Here is a 21,729-nt window from a genome sequence, read left to right as displayed (position 1 = left end):
CGTTAGCTCTCGTGTGTCAGTTTACGGCGTGTTTGGAGTTAGTTTCCGTGCGTGGTGTGAGGTGAGCGGGGGTCGGTGCTGCTGACTCCGGGCCCAGTTGTCCCCGCAGCGCCTCCGAACGCCAACGGCCGCCCCGTCCAGCCCCTGGCCTTGGGGGCGGGCGTCCGTCCGGTCCTGGCCGCTCCGTCCTGCGAGACGCAGAAGCTGGCTCTTGCCTCTCGACGCAGTTTGGAGAGCTCACGTCTTGATGAGTCGAACTCACTCATATTTATTGTGATTTCCGCGACGCTGGGACAGGTTGAAGCCGTTTCTGTTTTCTGTTCACACGTTCTATCCCGTCCCGTGAGAGAAAACTTGACCCCGTCGGCTAACCTCGAGGGCTGTCCGCTCTGTTTTTCCCTCCTGGTGGCTGCTCCCAAATGTCCTAAGAGTAACAGGTCGATCCCACACCGCCCATCGCCAGGGGAGCCAGCGCTTTGGTTGCTTTCGGGGTCCTGGCCGCCCACACCAGCCACGCGGAAGGACCTAGAACCGTGGTGACCTGTGCGTGTGGAGAGCTTCGTTGTTCACCTGGTAGCGAATCCCATCACGTGTTCCAGTGCCTGTGGGGTCTGCTACGTATTGGGTCTGATTCTTGGTTATTCGGCCCTTTTTGCAGAAGCCCCCCAAGCGGGCTGCCGAGGAGGATCTCGTTTCCCCTGGGGCTCCGTGCACTCACGCCATGTCCTCACAGTCTTTTCATTTCGGTGATGATTCCAGTGGATCTGAAATCGGAGTCTTGTTTCCTCACACTCTGGGTCATTATGCTCCCGGGACATCGAGCTGACTCATTCTTCTGCAGAAAGACGTCTAAGGAGTATTTCCATGATCTTTGTCGTGTTTTGCATTAGAGAATCCAAGGGTGGTTTTTTGGGGGGCGGGGGTCAGAGGGAGAGAATCTCATGCAAACGCCCTGCTGAGCGTGGAGCCCGACCCTGAGACCGGGACCTGCGCTGAAACCAAGAGTCAGATGCTTCACCGACTGAGCCACGAGACGCTCCTAAATATTTTAAGTCACGTCCTCGCTCAGCGTGGGACTTGAACTCGCGGCCCAAGTTCGGGTCCCAGGCTCCACCTACCTACTGCGCCAGCCGGGCTCCCTCTAAGGGTGGATTTTAGGAATTGACCCATTTGGCTCTCGGAGCCTTTGTGAAGTCTCCGATCTTCTCCAATCCTCCGGTTTTTAAAAATCACGTATTTCAACATTCCCAGTCCTCATTCACTCGCTGCCCCTTTCCTCTCGCCACATAGATGCTGACACATTCTCCCTTTTTCAACTTTTTTTGAACCTCGGGGAGACGTCTTCCAGCTGACTTGCCGCTCAGGTTCCCGGGCGGCCGTCACCGCCCCGCTGGCTCATTGCTGGTAACTCTGGCTTCGCGTCATTACTGCCCATCCTTCCCTCTTTGAAGGTGTGATGTCCAGGTCCGCGGGCGGAAGGGGACGTGTCCCTGCCACTTCGTCTCCTGGACCTGACAGTGGTGCCGCCTGTGAACACGTGTGGGGCAGTACATTCAGGCACACGTGTGCGTGCGTGTGCGTGTGTGCAGGGCTTGGGGTGCTGCAGCGGCCCACGTGACACGTGCAGTCAGCCCACGGGGGTGGAGGAGGGTGGGAGGGCGGGCGGCAGGGGTGCTGCGTCCCCAGCCCAGCAGCACGTCGGGGCGGGCAGGGCGGGGAGTCAGTTCCTGCTCGGGCTGGGCTCTCTGCTGGACGCCAGCTCCCGGAAGGGGCGCCTGACTCCGCTCCTCGGCCCCCCGACAGCGCCCTTCCCGGGGGCACCCACAGCCAGCCCGAGGATCCCATCCCTGTGAGATGGCGGCCCCCACGCTTCTGTCCCCACGAGCCCCGGACTCCCACCCCTTCTGCACGTGGCCCCCGGGGGGCACCCACAAGCTGCTCTCCCGCCCAGACGGCTCTAGGCCGCTCCCGCCCCCCAGGGCTCGGCCCCCTGCCGCCCTCCCCAGCCAAGCCAGCAGCCCACCCCCACCTCCATCTCAGGGGACGACGGATGAGGTCCCGGAGGTCTGACCCACGGGTCACGTAGAACACACCCAGGTGCCATCGGGTCCCCGCTGAGTCCAGGCCCCACCCCCCAGCGGCCCCCGTCGGGAGCTGACCCTGCCCCTGGCCGTGGGCTCAACCTTCTCTGTCCCCGAGCCACCTGCCGTTTCTGGGCGTGCTGTGGTCCAGGCCTCCCGGTGCCCCGCTCCCGTCCCCGCTCCCCTGTTTCTGCCTCTGCTCCACCGTCACCTCGGATGCCCACGTTGGCCTCCGCAGGTAACGGACGCCCCTCCCAAGTTCTTCCGTGTGTGTAGGGAAAGACGTGGTGGTAATAGGCCCACCGCAGGTGGGGGGGAGGTGTGGGCCCTGGGTGCTTCGGCACCAGCTGTGATGTCCAGGCTGCGGGGTGGGGAGTGGGGGGGTGGGAGGGACGAGGCACGGGGCCAGCAGGCTGGGGTCCCCATGGGGCCAAGTCCTTGGGAGGTGAGCTGGACGTTGTGACGGCTGCTAGGGAGGTGGGGAGCCCCCGAGGCCTGGCTGGGCCCAGGAGGTGACGTCAGCAGGTGTTTGAGGGAGGGCTGGGTGCCGTGCTCGACGCCCCCACCCAGGGGGTCAAAGTGCAGATGAGAAACTGTGTCCGGGCTGGGCCTGGGGCCGCACCACCAGGACACGGGGGCTCAAGGGAGACTGGGGGGAGCCTTGGACTCCACTTGGCAGGGCCGAACTCTGGGCCCTGGGACACCCCTCCCTGCAGTGAGCAGCCCCGTGGTGACAAGCATGCGGCGGTTTATCTGAGTGCGGAAAGCGTACAGAGGAAGGGCTCCCCACCGCCCTCCTTTCGCTCCAGGTCGTCCCGGGACGTCTTGGTGCTGGAGGCTGGGGAGGGGTGCAGGCTCACTGTGGGGAGCACGGGGGCCGTCCTGGCAGGAGACAAGGGAGGGCAGGGCTGAGGGAGGTGCCAGGCAGCTGGCCCCCAGCCCACCCGGCGCCACAGATCCGAGCTCCCGGGTCTCCGTGGGTCCAGGTGGGCCAGGAGCCCACAGCATGAACCTGCTCCTCAGGGCGCTGCTCCCACGGGCCCCCGCCCCCGGGTCAGGGTCAGGCGTTCCGCGTGCCCCCCGGGTCAGGTGCTCCCATGTGCCCCCCCTCCGGTCAGGCGCCCACTGTGGTGCACACCCAGTCTACCCTCCTGATGCGCTAACAACCACCATGGGCCCTCCTGGCTCCCCCACATCTGCCCACGGGCTTGCAAGTCTCCCCCAAGGCCCCTGAACCCCCCTGTGCCCAGCCAGCCAGAGGCCCTGCTTCTCGGCAGCTGCGTGTTTATCCGTGCTGCACCCCCACCCTGCAGCCCCCCTAGTCTCCCCTCCCCTGGGTGGGTGCTCACCCGTTCCTGTCAGGGGTCTTGGAGGCTCGCTCCCTTTCGGCCGAGGGCTGCCCATGGGACCGAGGGTTCTGGGCTCGCCTGAACAGAAGGGGGGTGCACTAGAGCCAGGCCTAGTTCTGGGGCGGTGCCTGAGCCCCAACAGACACCAGTGGTTGGCTCAGTGGCCCAGGCTGACTGTGGGGGGCCGGGTGGGGGGCCCGGTGGGGGTTCTCACCCAGCACTTGCCAGCCTCTGGGAACTATGAAGGGCCGTGGAGGGCAGGGGGTCCCCAAGCCCAATGGCTAGCCCGAGGGGGGGCCCTCTTTGCCCGCAGCGCCCCAGCGGCCCCCTGCCCCTCTATCTTCAACCCTACCCGGGCCCCACGAGCGGTGTCCCCCCAGGGACCCTACGTCCATCCTAGCACCTGGGCCGTGAGCAGTGCCGCAGCCCCAGTCAGATGGAGGGACGCCTGACAAGGTCACTGGACCGAGCCTCCTGCTGCATCAGAGCGAGGAAGGAGGCCTCGGAGGACACAGGCGGGAGGGGGCAGCAGGGCAGGAAAGGGCCCTACTTGGGGGCTTCCTGGGAGAACGGGGAAGGGGCCTCCTTGAGAAGCCAGGAAGCCCGGCAGCGTCCAGCCCCGCCCCGAGGGCCCTGTGTGTGGGCTCAGGGGCCCTGCGTCCACACCCCGGCCGTGGAAGGGAGGGGAGCAGCGCACAGGACGAGCACCCCGTACGGGGGACGAGCTGCAGGGCCCTAGACCCTCCCCCAGGGGGTCGGTACCTCTGTCCTCGGGGCGGGGACTGTCCTGTCCTCCTCGTCCAGGGAGCTTGGGCGCCTCCAAGATGGGCCGGGGGGGCCTGGCGCTCTCGTGGAGGAAGGAGTGGAGCTTCAGCACGTGAGCTGGGGAGTGGGGTGCGGGCATCAGCATGGTGGGGCAGGGGCGGAGGGCTCCCTGCTTGCTCTCCCCTGACCCCGCGGTGCACGGCCTAGGAGAACGGCCACCCAGGAGCCTGCTGGTGACCCCTCCTGCCCAGCTGGTGTGTGCAGGGGCTGCGTGGTGGGGGTCACGGGAGGTTGTGGGGTCCTCCCGAGGGAGCTGCACCACTCACTCTGGATGGCAGACTCGCAGACCCGGCTCAGCAGCTGGGAGATGGTGGCCAGGGACTGTGGCTCGCCCTGCAAGGGAGGACGGGCCACGTGGCCAGCTGCCCCCCTGCTCCCCAGGAAGTGCCCGGACCCTAGACAGGGGCCGCCTCACCTTCTCTCCTCGCTCCCCTTTGGGTCCCGGCAGCCCCTGCGGTGGAGGAGAAGGAGAAAAGCCGGTCGGCGTGGTCAGCGTGGTCAGCACCGGGAAACAGCTGCAGCAGGACAGGCGCCTGGCTCCCCTCCGGGTGGGGGGCCTGGGGGCAGCTTCTCGCCCCTGCTCCCCGTGGGCGGCAGGAGGGCCAGGCGGCAGAGCCTACTCAAGCCCGGGGCGCAGGCCAAGTCCCACCAGGCCTGCGAGAGGAGCCCCCACCTAGCCCGCGGCCCCCGTCTGTGCCCCGACCTGTGCAGGGGCGGCCCCAGGGAAGCCCCAAACCCAGGCTCTTCCCAGGCCTTGCTTTACAAAGCGGCCTGAGTGGCCGGAGGGAGGCGTTTGCTCACATCTGCTCCCCGCGTCCTCCCCACTCCTGTCTTTGCTGGGGGGCTGCTGAGAGTGGGCAGGGGACTTACCGTGGGCCCCACGGCCCCCGGGGGGCCTCTCTCCCCTGCGGTGCCCCTGGCTCCCGCCATGCCCTGGAAGCCCTGCAGAGGTGCAGAGGTGGGGGTTCGGCCGCAGGCCCCGGAGGACGTGGCTCCTCCTCCCTCCGGCCCTGGCTCCCTGTGGTCTGGGGTCCCTGCGGCCCTGGACCAGGACCAGCCCCTGCAGGCCGCTCATCACCCGCCTCGGAGCTCGGCCGGGCCCCCTGCCCAGGGCACAGCCCCGCCCGCCCTGCCCCTCCAGCGATTCTTCACTACAACACCCCTGGCTTTGTTCCGGCTGTGCCCAGTGTCACAGCTGTCCTCTCGCCCTGGGGTGGCCCCAGCCGAGGCCGCCCAGGACCTCCCCACTCAGGGTAGCATGGACCCACTGGCTGGGGAGAACGAGGAGGGGCCCAGCTCACGTCCTGAAGCCAGCCTCACCCATGCACCCATGCACCCATGCCTCCCGGTAGGCCCGGGCACCTTCCCGCCGTATGGATCTAGTGCAGGGGGCCTGGGGCCTCCCGCCCTGCCCCGTGGAGGCCAGAAAGACCCTCGCTGGGCTCCCCAGGGCTCCCGGGGTCACCTCCAGGGGTGCCTGCACCCTGGCTGTGGCCTTGCAGACTGCTGTGTTCACCCCGAGGAGGCTGGGGGAGGAGCCTACCCTCGGGCCGGGGGGTCCAGGCAGGCCAGCGCTCCCCTCCAGGCCTCTCATTCCCTGAGAGCAGAGGAAGGGGCAGGCTGGGGCAGGGAGCGCTGGGCACCCCCACACACCCCTCCCGCGGCATCGCCGGTGACCCCCACGAGTGACCGCACCAGAGCACCTGGACACCCGGACACCCGCCCCTTGAAGCCGCGGCACCCGCCTCCCGCCCGGCAGCGAGCACACGCGCCCCCTGCTGCCCAGGCCGCCGCCCCCACGGCTCTGTCCGAGCTCTCCCACCTTTGGTCCCTGGAGGCCGACCTTCCCGGGGGTGCCCTGGTGACCGGGGTGGCCCTGGAACGGAACGGACACGCTGGCCAGGCTGGGGCCCCGGTCTGAACCAGAGGAGGAGGCCCTGTCCCCGAGACCCAGGACCCCGGCCCAGGCCCACCCGACCCACGTGCCCTGAGCGGGGTCTGGTGCCACTACCTGCAGGCCCGGGAGCCCATGGTCCCCCTTCTCTCCTTTGACCCCCGGCGGGCCCTGGAGAGGAGAGAGCCTCAGCGGCTGGTCCGTTGGGGAGGAAGGGGGTGGGGGAGGGGCAGCACCTACCACAGGTCCCTGCACAGTCCGGCCCTGGGTCCCTGGCGAGCCCTGCTGACCTCCAGGACCCTCTGGTCCCATCTGTCCGGGTGGCCCAGGCTCTCCCTGCAGACGCAGGTCGGGGAGGGGCTGAGGAGGCCCCGGGCCCCCCTCCCGGCCTCAGTGGCCCTCCTGACCCTCCAGCTGACCCCAGACCCAGACCTGGGCTCGTACAGAGACGTCGTCACCATCACCGCCCACCCTGGGCTGCGCCACCCGCTCTACAGCCAGGAACTGAGTGAGGCCACTGGTCCGGGCCACAGAGCCAGGGAGCCTCCTCTCCCTTTGCGGCCGGGGGCCCGGGGGGGCGCCTGGACCCTCACGGAGCTCGGAGGCCCGAGCACTCCGCCCCCATGCAGCGGGACGGGGCGCCCGCTAGCCCCACTGTGAGACCGCGGGGAAAGACAATGCTTCGAATCATTGCGGTGACTTAAGCACATCAAGGTCCCGACCTCCGTGAAGACTGCACGGTTGTGCGTGACCACGGGCGAGAACACCAAGGCCACGGCCCTCGGCACCCGGGGGCGCAAGCGGTGTAGGCGAGGCCGGGCGGGGCCCGGGGGACACCAAGGCCATCCGCACCCGGCGGCTCCAGGAGAAAAACCATCTGGCCGTGTCCCAGCAGCCGCGGAAGCACCGAATCCTACTAAACATCCGCACTTGAGGTTTTAAGTCTCCCGATAAGACCAGAGCCCACGGACGAGCCAGGCACACTCCGCCCCGGCCGCCCCGGGCAGCTCCACACAGACGCCGCCCCGACTCCCGGCACACGGCGGCAACGGCCACGGAGGACGCGCGCCCGAGGGTTAGTAGGAACGGTGACCCGGGGCACAGGGCTCAAAGGACATTTGTCCCACAAGAAAATCCCAGCAACTTCCAAAGGGTGTTGGAGCTGCTTTAGGAGAAATGCCAATTAAAACGGCGTCAGCACATGTCACCTGTCAGAGTCCCAAGGTCAGAGACAGACGACTTGTGATTGCCGGGCGGGGGGGGCGCTGGCCCGTCCCGGGGAGGACACCCGGCTTCTAGCTGTGGGGCTCACTCCTGTATTCTCAGGAAGGTAGGGTCCCCGCAGGGCTCCCCACAACTCACCCTGGGCCCCGGGAAGCCCCGCTCTCCTGGGGCTCCGTTCCTTCCAGGGAGGCCCTGCAAGGGCAGGGCGGGGCTCAGTGCTGTCCACCCGCGGGCCCACGGCATCGCAGCCCCGTGGCCAGGTGGGACGGGAAGGGTCTTCCAGGGTGAGGGGGACCTGGCCCACCCTTCCTCCCACAGCCTCTGGGTACAGCAGCGTCCAGGCTCTGACACCCACCGGCCACACAGCACAGCCACAGACAGCTGGGCCTGGGTCCCCCCCGGGGAAACCGAGGGCACGCTGGATCCCACAGCAGAGAGGGATGAGAGGCGGCCGGGGGCCTGTGAGCACATCCCACGAGGGCGCGGCCGCGTCAACCACTCCGGGCTGTGGCGGGGGATGTTGCGGGAGCCCCTGGTCACCCCAGGGGAGGCTGGGTGACTCACCGGAGGTCCTTGGGGCCCCGGGAGCGCGGGGGTCTGCGAGGCGCAGGTGCAGGCAGACGCGAAGGCCGGGCAGGTCTCTCCGTCCTTCTGCAGGAAGGACACCCCACCCAGTAGTGGGCCCCTTGCCGGTCCCGTGTGGGCTACAGCTTGGGGTACCAGTGCCCGGGTCCAGGCCTGGGAGGTGGGGACGGGGGGCCCATCCTGGTGCCACCCCGCAGGCTGCCCGGCCACGCCCTCTCCCAGCCCTGGACGAGTCCCTCGCCTGCCCAGGCCCCGTGTGGGTACAGGGTGCAGAGGCCGCCGGAGCCTCTGGCTCCCCCCGGCCTTGCGGGCGAGCCCCTTGCTGGCCTGCTGTGTACACCCAGCTGTGCCCAGAGGAGGGGCAGCGGCCACCCCTGACTCCCCGACACTGCGGCCCGCCTTGCCCCCAGGGCCTCCAGGACACTTGCATCCAGCTGCCCAGGGCTCTGGCTCTGGCCCAGAGGCCACCTCCTCCAGGAAGCCTGCCCTGGCCTCTCCCAGCACCGTGACGACGGGCACCCTGTGGACCCCCAGGCTCCGTGACCCTCGGCGGCACCAGCCGACCTACCGACGCAGGGAGCTCGCAGCACACGTCTTCGTCTGCCCAGGAGTCATTGCACACGATCTGCAGCATCTGGAGCTGGAACTGCAGGGGAGCGGCCCCAGGTAAGGCCGGGCTTCCGCGGCGTCCCCTGCCAGCCCGCAGCACAAGGCCCACGCTCACTGAGGCGGAGCTGCTCCGGGGCCCGCGCGCCTTGGCCAGCCTCCCCAGCATCATGAAGCCGGCGGCAGGCGGGCTGCCCGCCTCCCCGATGGGCCTCTCGGCCACCTTCCTGCAGTCCACGTACAGCCCGACCTTGGAGCGGCCCACGGCCACGTGCACCTGCCGAGACACGAGCTCCCCTGCAGCCCCCGCCAGGCGGCCCCCGTCTGTGCCCGCAAGGCCAGGCCATGTGAGACACCTCCCCGGGCCTCACTTTCCCTTTTACCCCATGGACCAAATCACACCTGCTGCAGACCCCTCCCAGGGAGCTGTGGGACCCAGTACAGGGGACCGTGGGGACCGTGGGGGCCGCGGGGGCCGCACCGTCAGGGGCAGGGGCTCCGCAGCTCAACAGGGCTTCCAGGGAAAATGGGAGGGGGCAGGGAGGGGGCGAGCCCCGGGTGACGGCGGCCCATGGTGGGAGGCAGGCATGGCTTGTGGGTCCCGGGGGGGCCTGCTCCAGAGCCTGGGGGCCGGGGGAGGGTCTTAGGGGACGTGCGCTGCCATCTTTCAGGAACCTTCCAGGACCTTGTGGAAGCTTCCGAAGAATATCCTCTTCACTTCGGGCAGGTCAAAGGTGACCTCTTGCAAGGCGGCCGTGCGGTCGTGGTGGAAGTAGGTCAGAGACCTCCTGCCCGCTGCAGGGGAGGGGCGACGAGCTCAGCGGCCCGGGGGGGCTGCACACAGACTGCCTGGGACCCGTGAGCCGCGCCACCGCCCTCGCCCCCGACTGACCGTCCAGCAGGACGCCCAGGACGGGCTGGAAGTCGTCGGCCGTCATCTGCCACAGCGCAAAGGTCTCCCGGGGGGTCTCGGGCAGCACACGCAGGAGGAAGACCACCGTGTGCTCGGGCGGGGGCGCAGCCAGGTGGGGGGCACTGTCGGAGCACGGGGGCATCTGCAGCGCGGGCTCTGGGGCCAAGCTGGCCGCTCCCGCCCCCGTCCCCAGGAGCAGCACAGGTGTGTGAGGGGCAGAGCTGGCGGGGTTCAGCAGGACCCCACGGTCCAGGGTCTCTGGGCCTGCGTCCTGGGGTCGGGAGCCCACGAGCGGCTTCCTCTGACCCGAGCTCGTCGGAGCGCTCAGACAGGCCAGGCGGGTTGTGCCCCTGCCCACTGGGGAGTGTGAGGGCTGCGAAGGGCAGGGAAGGTTAGGTCTCCCAGTAGAATTGCCCCTAAAGGCCAAAGCCTCGCTCTTCGCCTTTCATTTGCTCTTAGGATAGCCAAGAACCCCAAGGACCCGGCCTGGCCCATTCCTGGGGTTCTTCAAGCAAACTGACCCCAGGGCCTTGGCACAGGCGGCTCCTTTTCTTCAGGGCCCTTCCCCTTCCCTGTCGTCTCCCCAGGGGCCCCTACTTGTTGCTGCTTCCTTGGGGCACCTTCCTGGCCCCCGGCCCAGGCTCCTGCTCTGGGGGCCCCTCCCACTCACGCTCTCTGTGTCTGTCTGCAGCCAGTCAATACAATGTTTACACAGGAAAGGCAACGCTGCGCCTATCACAGCTCCCGCCTTGACTCAAGACCGCTCCGCAAGCAGCTCGGGGCCGTGCGATGTCGGGAGCCACACAGCCTTGCTCAGGGCCTTGCTCGCTGGCCCCGCGAGCCAGCGGGACCCTCACTCGGACGACGAAGGGCCCCGGGGAGTGCAGGCCCTGGGGGGTCTCGGTGGGCAGTGGCTGCCCTCGTACTCCAGGCTTGCTGCGCACGCCGGCCGCCGGCAGAGACGCAGGGGCTCTCAGGGCACGAGGGTCGGGGCCTTCCACGGGGGAGTCGCCCGGGAAGAGGCCCCGCGCCAGCCACGCCCCCCTGTGGGCCCCCGGCCTCAGTGCCCAGGGAGGGACACGGGGGAGGCGGCCGCCCCCTGCAGCCGCCCCGTCGGACCCCCGCCCGTCCCCGCTGTCCCACCTGGCCCGGCGGCTCAGCTGGGCGTCCCTGAGGATGGTGAAGGTCCTGGCGCGGCCGAAAGCCGAGGGCTCCATGGCGACGCCGCGGACGGAGGCGTACTCCTTCTCCACCAGCCCGAAGGCCCTCATGAGGTCGAAGCCTGGGAGGCCAGGCAGCGCGACGTCACCGTCCCCGAGGAGCAGCCAGAGAGCGGGAGGCGCAGGGGCAGGAGGCACCGCACCGGGAAGCACAGGAGCGGGGTGGGGGTGGGGGTGGGGGCGGGGGGGGCGGGAGGGCATCTCGGCCGCGCAGACACGGGAAGAAGGTGACTGTGGAGACCGCAGACCGGTGCAAACTCGAGCCCTGGGCCTCCCGCCACGCTCCATGTGGACCCCACGCCTGGGGGACCCCGGGGCCCAGCACCAGCCACACCACCTGCCCCTGCTCAGCCGGCTCAGACCGCCGACACCTCCTCTGACTACAGTGGGGAAGGGCGGGGCGGGCGGGCGGGCCTACCTGGGAGGGGGCTGTCAGGGCTGAGCGCGGGGCAGGCTGCTGGGGGGCAATGGGGAAGGGTGAGTGCGAGGGGCCTGGCCTCCACCTGGAGCGACCCTGTGCCCAGGTGCCCGGCCCCGAAGCCCACGGGTGCGCTGGAGCTACTTGCAGATCTTCAGGCCCGTGGTCCCCTCTCCCCAAGGAGGGGACAAGGAAGGGACAGGGATGGCGTCCTGCTCCCTGGGAGACAGTGCCCAGCCAGGACTGCTCCACGGGGTGCTGCACCCCAAGGGGGCATGGGCCAGCAGCACGCCCCAGGTGGCAGGGGCGTGACACGCCAGCCTGGGCCAAGTGCAGGCTTACTCCACCGCCGGGGACATGGGGGTGCTCAGAGCTTGTCCACTGGCCAGTAAGGGCTCGCCATCCCCAGAGGCATTCAAGCCAGAATGAGGTGCCCCACGGAGGCACACAGGGATGCTGGGGTGGCCGGCTGAGTGGCCTCGGAGGGTCCCCTGCTCTGAGCATCTGTGATTGCCCAGGAGCCCAGCAGACAGCAGCCACGCACAAGCAGCGAGGTCCTCCCGCTGGGTCCCGGCTGTGGGCAGTCCTCCAGGGCCCACGGGTGCCATATGCGTGGACTCAGTGGGCGCAGAGACGTCAGCCTGGGCCTCCCTAAGTAGCCTCCCGGGCCCCTTGCCCGTCCCGTCAGTGATCTGTGTTCGGCTTGCCTGGGACTCGCCGGGCTGCACGTCTGACCCGCGCCTCCCGAGGCAGATGTGCAGTCCGGAGCCCATTCCCAGCGGTGGGCATCTGCCCGCGAGGTTCCAGCCAGGAGCCCCCCGCCGCCTCAGCCTGCACACTTTTTATTGGACTGATGTGGTCTTAACCCCTGGGTAGTGGTGGCCCCGCACGGGGGAAGGTTTCAGGGAAAACCCCAATCGGCCCTCTGCTAGCTCTGCAGGGCTGGGCTGTGTGCGGAGCATGACACATAGTGCAGGTTCTAGAGGCTTCTGGGGGCCGGGCTGGGGGTGCGGGTCGGGGGCCTGGCTGGGCCTGGTGGTCTTGGGGTCCGCTCACCGGTCCGGCCTGTGGCAGACACTGTCGGACTCTCCCCTGCTCCGTAGACGGCCGAGACCAGGACCCTGTATTTGGTGGCTGCCAGCAGGTCGGGCAGTGTCACGTGGCTCCTGGGTCCTGGGACAGAGATCTGGGGTGGGGGTACACGGTCACCTAGGTCCCCCTCCCGCTGGAGCATCTTTGCTCATCTGGGCATCTGAGCTCTCACGGGTCTGTGTCCTGCCACAGAGGAGGCGCCACCCTCATCGGGGGGCTGTCTGCCCCCTGCACCCGGGACCCGGGGTCACGAGGGGCCACGGCCTCCCCTCCCCGCTCCACACCCACCGACTTCTCGGGTCCCGAGCCCGAGGCCAGCGCATAGGTGAGCCGGTAGTGGAGGACGGGGCCGCTCGGGGGCGTCCAGCTGACTCGCAGGCTGTTGGGCGACTCGGAAGCCAGGGTCAGGTCAGACGGCGGGCTGCGGCGCGCTGGGAGGCAGGCAGCGCCCAGGGCTCAGGGGGCGGCCGCGCCCTCCCCCAGGTCCTGCCGCCCCCTGGCCCCAGCTCCGCTCCGCGTACCAGGTGTGATACCAGGTGACATGAAACCTCGGCCAGCCCGGGTCCCCTGCCTAGCGGGCTCAGGGGCGGCCTGTGGGCCCCGGGGTCAGGCCAGAGGGCCGGGCGCTCGGGGAGCTGCCCGCCGGCAGTCCTGGGAGGGTCTGGGTCCCCCTGGGCTGTCGCTGCTGCTCGGCGGCAGCTGAGGCGGGGCAGGGGTCACCTACGGGGGCTGTAGCGCAGGGACACCGGGTCGCTGCGGGCCCCGTCCCTGTAGTAGGCCAGGATGGTGATGTCGTACTCAAGGTGGCTTCGCAGGCCAGGCAGGACTGCCATGGCCCGGCTCCCGGGGACAGAGACCTGTGCAGGGAGGGACAGGTGTGCACCCCACGGACAGGCCAGCTCAGGGGCTGGAGGGCGCCCTCCCCTCCCCACCCCGCACCTCGTGGGCCTTCCCGTCTCCCAGGGGTGTCCACTTGATCTGATAGACGAGCACTCCGGAAGCCGCCGCCCACTGCAGCCGAGCCTCGTCCCCGGGGAGCCTGGTCACCACGAGCTGGCTGGGGCTGGGGACCTTCCCTGGGCGACAGAGCAGGGACACGGGGCTCAGGGCGGCCCACCAGCGAAGGCTTCACAGCTGCGGAGCCACGCCTGAGGGCTGCTGTGGCGCGGGCGGGGGACCCAGGCCCACACAGCACCCATGCCCACGTTGGCCCCCCCCAGGGCCAGTGGCTCAGCAGGCGGAGTCGAGTCATGTCCTCAAGGCCCCGATGCCCCGCATCCCACCTGTGCCTGCCTGGGTCAGCAGCGCACACAGCAGGTGCCCACGTGGTAACCAGGTCATTTGAACCGTCCATCGGGGAAGGGACGCAGCCGTCCCGGGGACCCCCCCAACCTCAGCCCACTCACGTGTGGTCAGGTGGCCGGTCAACGTGGAGGAGCCGCCCCCAGGGTAGAGGCAGGTGACACGGACAGCATACGTGGTGGAGGAGGACAGAGGGCCCAGAGAGGCCGAGGTGGCATTCCCGGGAACCTCCACCTGCCAGGCAGCCAGGGTGGAGCATGGAGCCCCGTCCCCAGGCCACGGAGGGGTCGGCCCCGGGCAGGAGGGACACGTGCCTGGGACCTGCCAGCCCGACCACCCATGAGCACCCCCGGAGCGGGGACCTTGGACATGTGCTGGGGGGCCTCCTGGGGCCTGAACGACCTCACAGCACCCCCTGCCCCGTGCCCCTTCACGATGTTATTTGTGGGTTTCTGATGCCTTGCTCCATGCCTGTGTGTCCCCCAGCCCTGCAGACCGGCCCCCAAGGACCGGGATGGTCAGGGCCGCCCTCTGCGCCCCATGCCAGGCCAGACACCCACCAGCTGTGAATGCGGGGTGTGGGGCCTGGGCCGTCCCCGTAGGGCACCGGGCTCCCCAGTGGCCCCCAGGCAGGGCTGTGCTCACCTGCCCCGAGTGGCTGCCGTCGCTGGAGAAAAAGCTGACCCTGAACAGGCGGACGGGCCTCGGGAGGCCGTCCCAGAACACGCGTGCGGAGTCGTGACTCACATCCGAGAAGCCCAGGTGTCTGGGGGGCGCCAGGGTGGCTGCGGAACACATGGTGGCCTCAGGGACCAGCCAGCGCCCTCTCCCAGCTGGGGGGTGGGGGCCTGGGGGCAGCCGGGGGGGCACTCACAGGTCCTGGCGCGGACGCCCCGGGCCTCGCTGGCCTCTGTGCCCTGCAAGCTCTGCACCCGGACATCGTAGTCCCTGCCAGGCTCCAGGCCGTCCAGCAGCACCTCGGGCTGCCCCACCCGCACCTGCAGGGAGGTGGCACCTGCTGGCCACTGCCCGCGCCCCGCCGGCCCCGCTCTCCCTCCTCGCCTCCCCGTCAGCTGGCCGCGGACCTCTCTGCCCTCCTCCTGGCCCGCAGGGGAGGCTGGCAGGCATCGCACCAGGTACTGTGTGGCCCCAGCCGAGGGCCGCCAGGTGAGGCGGATGGTTCTGGGTGTCACCGCAGCCACGGTCAGCGCCTGGGGCGGGGGCAGAGGCGCTGGGGGAGGGCGGACACTTTAGGAAGGCGGCATGCGGCACGGAGCACCCCCGCGAGCCAGCGGGACCCTCGCTCGGATGACGAAGGGCCCCGGGGAGTGCAGGCCGTGGGGGGGTCTCGGGGGGCAGACGTCGGCAGAGGAGCCCCTGGGAGCGTGGGGACGCCCTACAGACAATTCTGACTCTGCCCCCCCCCGACTTCACTTGGGGCCGAGTCTCCAGCTCACATTCCCGGGGAAACACGGCCACCTGTGGGGTTTCTGCTTAAAGCCCCTGCCCTGAGGGTGAGGGTGCCAGGCCCCCAGGGCTAGAAACCCCATGAAGAAGCCAGTCAGTGGTGCCGTCCACCAGAAACGGCAAGTCCACGGACACAGACGCCGACCGGGGATTGCCAGGGGCTGGGGGACGGGTGGGCCGCCGGGCGCAGGCCTTCCCTCAGGGGCGACGGTTCTACGGGCCGCTGTGAGGCGCTCGCGGGAGGTAACGGGCAGGCGGGGCCAGGGGGGTGAATATAAGGAGTGAGCTACTCAGAAGAGGATCCTGAGGGTCAGAGGGGCCCCGCGACTGGGTCTTGGCCACGCCGCGCCGGGCTGAGACGGCCTGCCTCTGCACCGGCCTCGTGGCCCGGCCCCACCCCACCCACCTGTGGTCACCAGGCCCCGCAGGCCCTCGCCGACCCCGGCCTTGCCGACGGGGATCACAGACACCGAGTACTCCGTGCCGGCGGCCAGGTCGTGCAGCTCCGCGGACGAGGTGGGCCCGTCCACCACCACCTGCCACGGGGGCCACAGTGGAGCCGCAGGGTGGGCGCCGGGGCTGCGGCCCTGGGGGCGCTGAGGTCGGGGCTCACTCCCCACGGTGCCACCGCGGGTGCCAGCACCCACACGCGCCCCATCTCCTCCACTTGGCCATCGGGGCTCCCGCCGGGGGGCTGCCGCGGCTTTGGCAGGGCCGCCCTCACCCGGCTCGCCCCGACTTAGCTGGGGGCAGGCAGAGAGCCACCCCTCACCTCCCGGGGCGGGCCACCCCTCGAGGGCCGCCACACGATCAGATACTTGAGGGGCAGTTGGGCGGCTGGAGTCCAGGACAGGTGGGCGCTGGAGGAGGTCACCTGGGTCAACAGCAGGCTGCTGGGAGTGAAGAGGGTGTCCAGGGCGGGGGTGGCTGCTGCCGGCCGGGCTGGGTGTGGGGAGAGGACGGTCAAAGGCCCGAGGGCGGCCTGCATCCGCGCTGCACCCGCTCTCCCGGCGGCCCCCGCAGGTTCCCCAGGCCGCAGGCCCCTCGGCCCCGAGAACCGAGGCGGGGGTGGGTGCGGGGCGCACCGTACAGGGGCCCCATCCCTTTGCCCAGAGCGGCCAGGCGGGGCCGCGGCCAGCGAGGGTGCTGCTCACCCGGGTCCCTGCTCCCGCCCTGGACCTTCTGGCAGATGAGGCGGCCGAGCAAGCCGGCCAAGGTGCCGAGCTGCGGGAAGTCCTGCACGTTGTGGACGGTGATGTCCAGTGGCTGGGACGCCAGGAGCTGCAGCTCAGCCTCGTCCGCGTTCTTCACACCTGCTCCCGGCGCGGCGGTGAGGACGCAGCTGACCCCGCCCACCCAGTGCTGTCGTCCCGTCTCACAGCCAAGACCGGGGCCCCTGCCCGAGTCAGCCGGTGGTCTGAGGGGGCCTCCCAAGCCTCGTGCCCGCGATCCCACAGGCCCCCAAGAGACGGCAGCTGAGTGCTGGCACAGGTGGGGCTGGACCCCCGAAGACCCCTCACAGGCCGTGCCCTGCCTGCTGGGTCTCCACGGGGCTTGGGGCCCGGAGGGAGGCCAGTGTGCTTTCCTTGGAGGCCGACCCAGGAACCGAGGGCCTGAGCAGGGGACCAGGGGCACCAAGGAAGTCCCCTGCCCCCAGGAGCCTCCCAAATGTGCAGATCTCTTCCCAAGGAACAGAGATAGGAACTGACCAGTGACGTGAGCAGATCACCAGGGCACCAGGCACTGTGGGGACGTCCACACGTGGCCCCTAACTCGGTGTGTTGCTGGGAGCCCCACACTATGTGTCCCCCTCCCTGCCCCCCGAGTGCCCGTTGGCCCTCAGCTCCGGGAGCAGAGACCGGTCCTCACTGTGGCACAGACGCCACGGGACCTCCAGCCCGGGGTGCAAACTGCCCCTGCAGCCAGGGGGACCCCAGGGAAGGGCCGGGGGCTGCTCACCCACAGCAAAGATGGCAACACCCAGGTCCTTGAGGATGCGGCCAGCAGCGCGGGCATCGTCCTGGGATTTGCCGTCTGTCACCAGGATCAGCACCTTGGTGGCCTCAGGCCGGGGCCCCGCTGCGGGCCGCAGGTTGTGCTCGAGCACGTGCGTCAGCGCCAGGCCTTGGGCACAGCCAGAACCGAGGGCATGCGGCCCGGGTCCCCTCCCGCCCCCGCCACCGACCCCAGTGCCCGGCCCACCGCGTCCTGATCCTGCCGGCTGGGGGCTGCTCCCCTCCCTCAAAGGCAGCCTGAGACCTAGGGGGTGCTCAGGCGCTTCCCGCAGGGCCCCTGCCCCGCCCACGGGCGCCCCCAATCTCTGCCCCTGGAGGCTGCCCAGTCCCAGCCGGGGCCTGACAACAGAGGGGCTTTGCTCTTGGGGGAGGTGTTTACACCGCCCGCGGGACGGGCTCCAACAGCGCCCAGGGGTGTGTCCCTCTGAGGGGTCGCGGGGCCCGGGCGCACCGGTGAACGTGTTTCCCCCTTTGTAGCGCAGACGGCGGACAGCTGCCAGCACGTCCTCCTTGGTGCGGAGGGCGTTGAGGTCCCACTCGGTCTGGGGGTCTCCGCTGTACTGAGTCAAGCCTGGGAGGGGCGGGGCTGGGAGCTGAGCCGCGCTCCCCGGACACCCGGGAGGACGCAGGCCTGCACCGGGGAGGTCAGCCGAGCGTCCCCGGGCCGGCTGTCCCAGCAGCCCGTGGGGACGCCCCCGCCCGGGCTCCCCAGGAGCCCCGTCCTCAGAGTGGGCCCCCCGGGGCGCTGGGAGGGCTCGTGGGGACACCGGGGGGCAGGGCCGCAGGGCAGGGCGCAGGTACCCACCGACTTGGACTTTACTTGGCCCGATTTCAAAGGGCTCGATGACGCTGGCCAGGAAATCTTTGACCTGCTGGAAGTGACTGTGGCCGATGCTCCAGGACCCGTCCACCAGGAAGATCATGTCCACGGGGCTGGGGGGTGTGCAGCGGAACTGGGGGCCGGCTGGGCGGGCAGGGAGGGTGGTGAGCAGCTGGGCCAGGCCCACGTCACTGGTCACCGCGCGACCTCCCTCCCAAAGCCCCTGGATCCCCTTCCCCGGGGTTGGTGGTGGCTGAGGGGCCGCGGGGCTCATGGCGGCGGGTGCTCAGGTCCGGGGGGCCCTCCTGGACTCAGAGAAGGCCACGTGACCCTCAATGCATCGTGTCAGCCCCCTGAGCGCCCCAGGGCGGGTTACTGAGACCCCCCGGGAGCTCAGGGCCTCTGCCCTCTAGTGGCCTGGGCCAAGGCAGTGCCGACCGGGGTGGGGGCAGCATGGCTGGTGGCTCTGGGCTGAGGCCTCGCTGGCTGGGTCGGTGGCTTGTCCTGACGACCCAGGAGCTCTTCGGAGACAAAGCCACCGCCCGGGTCTGGGGCTCCCTGAGAGTCTACACAGGCAGTGCCTCGAGGCCGAGCCCCAGGCCCGGGACAGGCCCCCCGTGAAGACTGCTGGGCAGGGCGCTCCAGCCTCGCCCTCAGAGCCCTGTGTTGTTGGGGGGGCCGTCCTGGAGACCCCAGGCCACGGGGGCGGGAGGGCGTGGGGGGACGCGTCCATCTGAGGAGACAGCGGTGGGCCCCCCGGGGTCTGGGGAGGGTCTGGGGAGGGGCCCGGCCGGCAGCGCCCGGGGCCGACAGAAACGCCACCCACCCGTCTGCCCGGCTTGGGTCGCCGCGCCCCCCGCCCAGAGCCTGCGGAGGCTGGCGCCCCGGGGGCTCTACCCAACGTCTCCCTCGCTCCCGTGGAGTCCGTGGCGTGGCCCTGCCTCTCGGGTCCGTGGTGCCTGAGAAGGGCCCTGCCCTCGGAGCCCCTGGGTGGGTGCTGCTCCCCGCCAGGCCGTCCTGGGAGGTCACCGGCGTGTCACCTCTCAGCTGCCACCCGCGGGCTGGGAGGCAAGGGGCACGGGCCGAGCACACCCCCAGCGGGTGACCTGCCCCCACGAGGCTGAGCGACTCAGGACAGTGAACCCGTGAAACCTTGAGACGCGGGGGTCACTCCGCCTGCTGGACTTACCCTTGCCCCAGTCTGAACCAGCGAGGGTGGGCGGGTCTTGGCTTGGGGACGAGGTGCCCAGGGGCTCAGGGTCCGGGCACCCCACGTCGGGGGGCGTGGGCTCCGGGGCGGCCCCCAGGGGCTTCTGGTCGCTCCTGCTCCCAGAGTGACTCTTCAAATCCTCGACTGCAGAGAGAGGCAGGGTGGGAGCAGGCCCAGGGGCTGCGTGGGGGCCCAGCTCCCCCAGAGCACAGCCAGGTGCAGGACCGTGGACTTACTCACAAACTCCCTCTGCGCCAGCAGGGCGTTCCCTGAGCCGGTGAGCTCGAAGATCTGCACGGTGTAGCCCTTGGAGGGGCTCAGGCCCCCCACCGTGGCCTTGGGGGTCTTGGTGGTCAGCATCACCTCCTGTTCCGCGTCCCCTGCGGTGAGGGAGGGGAGAGACGGAGGCCGCCGGGGGGGCAGGTGTGCGTGCGTGTGTGCCGGGCCCCCCCACCCCGCTCCTGCCCTTCGGCCGGGAGAGAAACCAGGGACAGGTCTTTGCAACTCTCCGGGGACCTGGTGGGAGGGACCTGGGCGCGTAATAAATTGAAAGACAACGCATCTCAGTGGCAAAATTAATCTGTCCTTTAGGAACCCTCCCCGGAGGGATTTACCCCCCTGAGAATCCACAGGCCCCGCAGGGGCCCCGCACGGCGTCCTCGTGGACACCGTGAAGACGTGAAGGTGGGGGCACGGGGGGAGCCGAGCACAGGGGCGGGACCCGTGGTGCCGGAAGCCCGGACCAGCCCCGGCTCCAGACTCCAGGAGCCTAAGTAACTTCCTCGTTGTCCTGCTGCCCCGGCCCCAGGGTGGCTCCCCGCAGGCACATGTAGGTGCTGGGGGGCAGGAGGGGGACACAGAGCAGCACGCTGGCCGCCAGGCCTCACAGCAGCGGAGGGACTGGCCCCTCACCTGCCATGGGCTTCACCTGGACCAGGTAGCCAAGGCTGCTCCCCTCCGACTCCCTCCACTTCATCTGTAGCCGGTCCTCAGGCAGCACAGCCAGCCTCAGGCGGCCGCTCGCTGGGGAGACAGGACGGGGTGCCCAGCCCTGAGCTCGGGACAGCTGCGGGGGCCCCGGGATGGGGGAACCTGAGGCCCCACCCGGGTCCCGGGGGCCAGGGCCACCTGCTGGCTCATGAGGAGGCTGCTCCCACCCAGGGAGGCCCACCTGGCCCTGCTAGGGGTACCCCCGCCCACGGGGCCCAGGCTTGCATCCAGGATCGGTAGGAACAGCCCCGTTGGCGACCACGGCCTGGAGCCACTCGAGGGCCCTGCTGGGTGCCGTGGCCGTCCCGGGAGGAGGAGGGGCGTGGAGGACGGAGCCGGGGACCCAGCCTGGCATCCCGGGGAAGCGTCTGGGAGCTCCATGGCAGGGGTGGCTATTTTTGGAAAAGAGGGACAGAGATGGGCTTCTTCTGGCCTCCCCACTGGGAGCCGGGGCGTGCGGAGGAGGGCGGGCTGGGGCGCCCAGGACGGACACAATGAGCAGTGGTTCAGAGTGGGAGCAGCTGGCCGGGCCCCCGGATGCGCCCACTTCTCCCCGGGAGCACCAGGCCGAGTGGCAGGAATGTCGAAGGGGCAACTATGAAAAGCCGTTTGTGAGCGGGGGGCCCCCCCCTCCCGCCCATGAAGAGCCCTCTGTGTCTTCTGTGCCTCTGACGTGGGGGCGACACTCCCCGCTGCCTTCGGGGTTTTGCTGGCGCCCAGGACGGACGCGGGGGCCCGCCGGTGGAAAGGCCCCCGGGAGCACCCCCTCGCCAGGACCGTCCCCGGGGAAGGCAGCCCGGACATGTGGCCCCCACCCGCCCTGCCCTCCTAGGGACCGGGGGGCCCGGGGACTACCCAGAGGCTGCAGGGACCCTGCGGGCGAGGGCACCCGTGTGCTGAGTCCCGGGCTCAGAGGGCCCCTGGGCTCACTAGTGACACGGCCCCACCTGGTGACCCTGTCATGTCATGGGGACCCGGGGACATGCCCTGCTGGCCGTCGCCAGTGTGCACGCAGACCCAGACCCGAGGGGTGAGCAGGCCGGGTGGCCGCGCTTGGGGTCAACAGACCAGGAGTCGGCGGGCGAGGCCGCGGCGGGGCAGGAGGGGAGTGGCTGGGGGCTGACGCGGGGCAAAGGGGGTGCCCGCAGCCGCCCACCAGCCTTCCCAATCCGTGGGAGGTACAGTCTGCGGGGAGCTGGGCCAGGGTGCGCCGTGGGCGGCTGTGTCCCTTTTGGGGCGTTACTCCAGGGTCCCTCCGAAGGGAAGCCCCGTGAACACCCAAGAGGGAGTGGTGAGAGCGAGGAGGCGCGGGCCGCGTGGTGGCCCGGAGGAAGCGAGGGGTGGGGGATGCTGCGCCCCGGGGACAGGGCCTCCCTCCCGGCTCCGGCTTCTGCTGCCCGGGAACACGCAGAGGGCTCGCAGCAGCGCCCCCCGGTTGGGCTGACGGGCAGAGGGCACGGGTGGCCTCGGGTGTGGGTCCCCCGGAGCAGATTCCCCGGGACGGCCGCTCCCGGGGCGTCCCCCCACCCCGCCCTGCCTTACCTGGTCCCTGGCCGAGTCCCAGGGCAGCACCAAGCCACAGGCAGAGGCGGAGCCCGAGCCGGGGGCCGGCGGGGGCAGTCATGGTCACTGCCTGCGGGAGGACAGGCCGTCGGGCGACTTCCTCGTGTCCAGCGGTCTGTCCGTCCAGCCAGTCCCGAGCTTCTCCACCCACACCG

At 70.0% G+C, this 21,729-nt stretch overlaps 1 protein-coding gene across 1 annotated transcript; it reads right to left on the bottom strand.

The window, feature by feature from the left end:
- Window positions 1-21: 21 nt before the first annotated feature.
- COL20A1 (collagen type XX alpha 1 chain) lies at window positions 22-20,366 on the bottom strand. The gene is made up of 35 exons (XM_077874063.1): window positions 20,237-20,366; window positions 19,934-20,044; window positions 19,258-19,401; window positions 19,001-19,165; window positions 17,797-17,955; window positions 17,443-17,562; window positions 16,936-17,100; window positions 16,131-16,289; window positions 15,749-15,918; window positions 15,383-15,512; window positions 14,595-14,740; window positions 14,384-14,507; window positions 14,155-14,294; window positions 13,614-13,743; window positions 13,147-13,283; window positions 12,932-13,064; window positions 12,496-12,638; window positions 12,172-12,301; window positions 11,116-11,154; window positions 10,621-10,759; window positions 9,457-9,599; window positions 9,250-9,359; window positions 8,683-8,841; window positions 8,527-8,604; window positions 7,938-8,024; window positions 7,512-7,565; window positions 6,267-6,485; window positions 6,078-6,131; window positions 5,799-5,852; window positions 5,126-5,197; window positions 4,671-4,706; window positions 4,540-4,588; window positions 4,246-4,312; window positions 1,776-1,957; window positions 22-188 (listed from the first exon to the last, which is right to left on the bottom strand). The coding sequence occupies exons 1-35, from the start codon at window positions 20,364-20,366 to the stop codon at window positions 22-24; spliced, it is 4,245 nt and encodes a 1,414-aa protein (XP_077730189.1).
- Between the last annotated feature and the right edge of the window lie 1,363 nt (window positions 20,367-21,729).

Source organism: Canis aureus, chromosome 26 (genome assembly GCF_053574225.1).
Source record: "Canis aureus isolate CA01 chromosome 26, VMU_Caureus_v.1.0, whole genome shotgun sequence".
Classification (NCBI taxonomy): Eukaryota; Metazoa; Chordata; class Mammalia; order Carnivora; family Canidae; genus Canis; species Canis aureus.
This window is presented reverse-complemented; position numbering and strand designations above follow the sequence as displayed.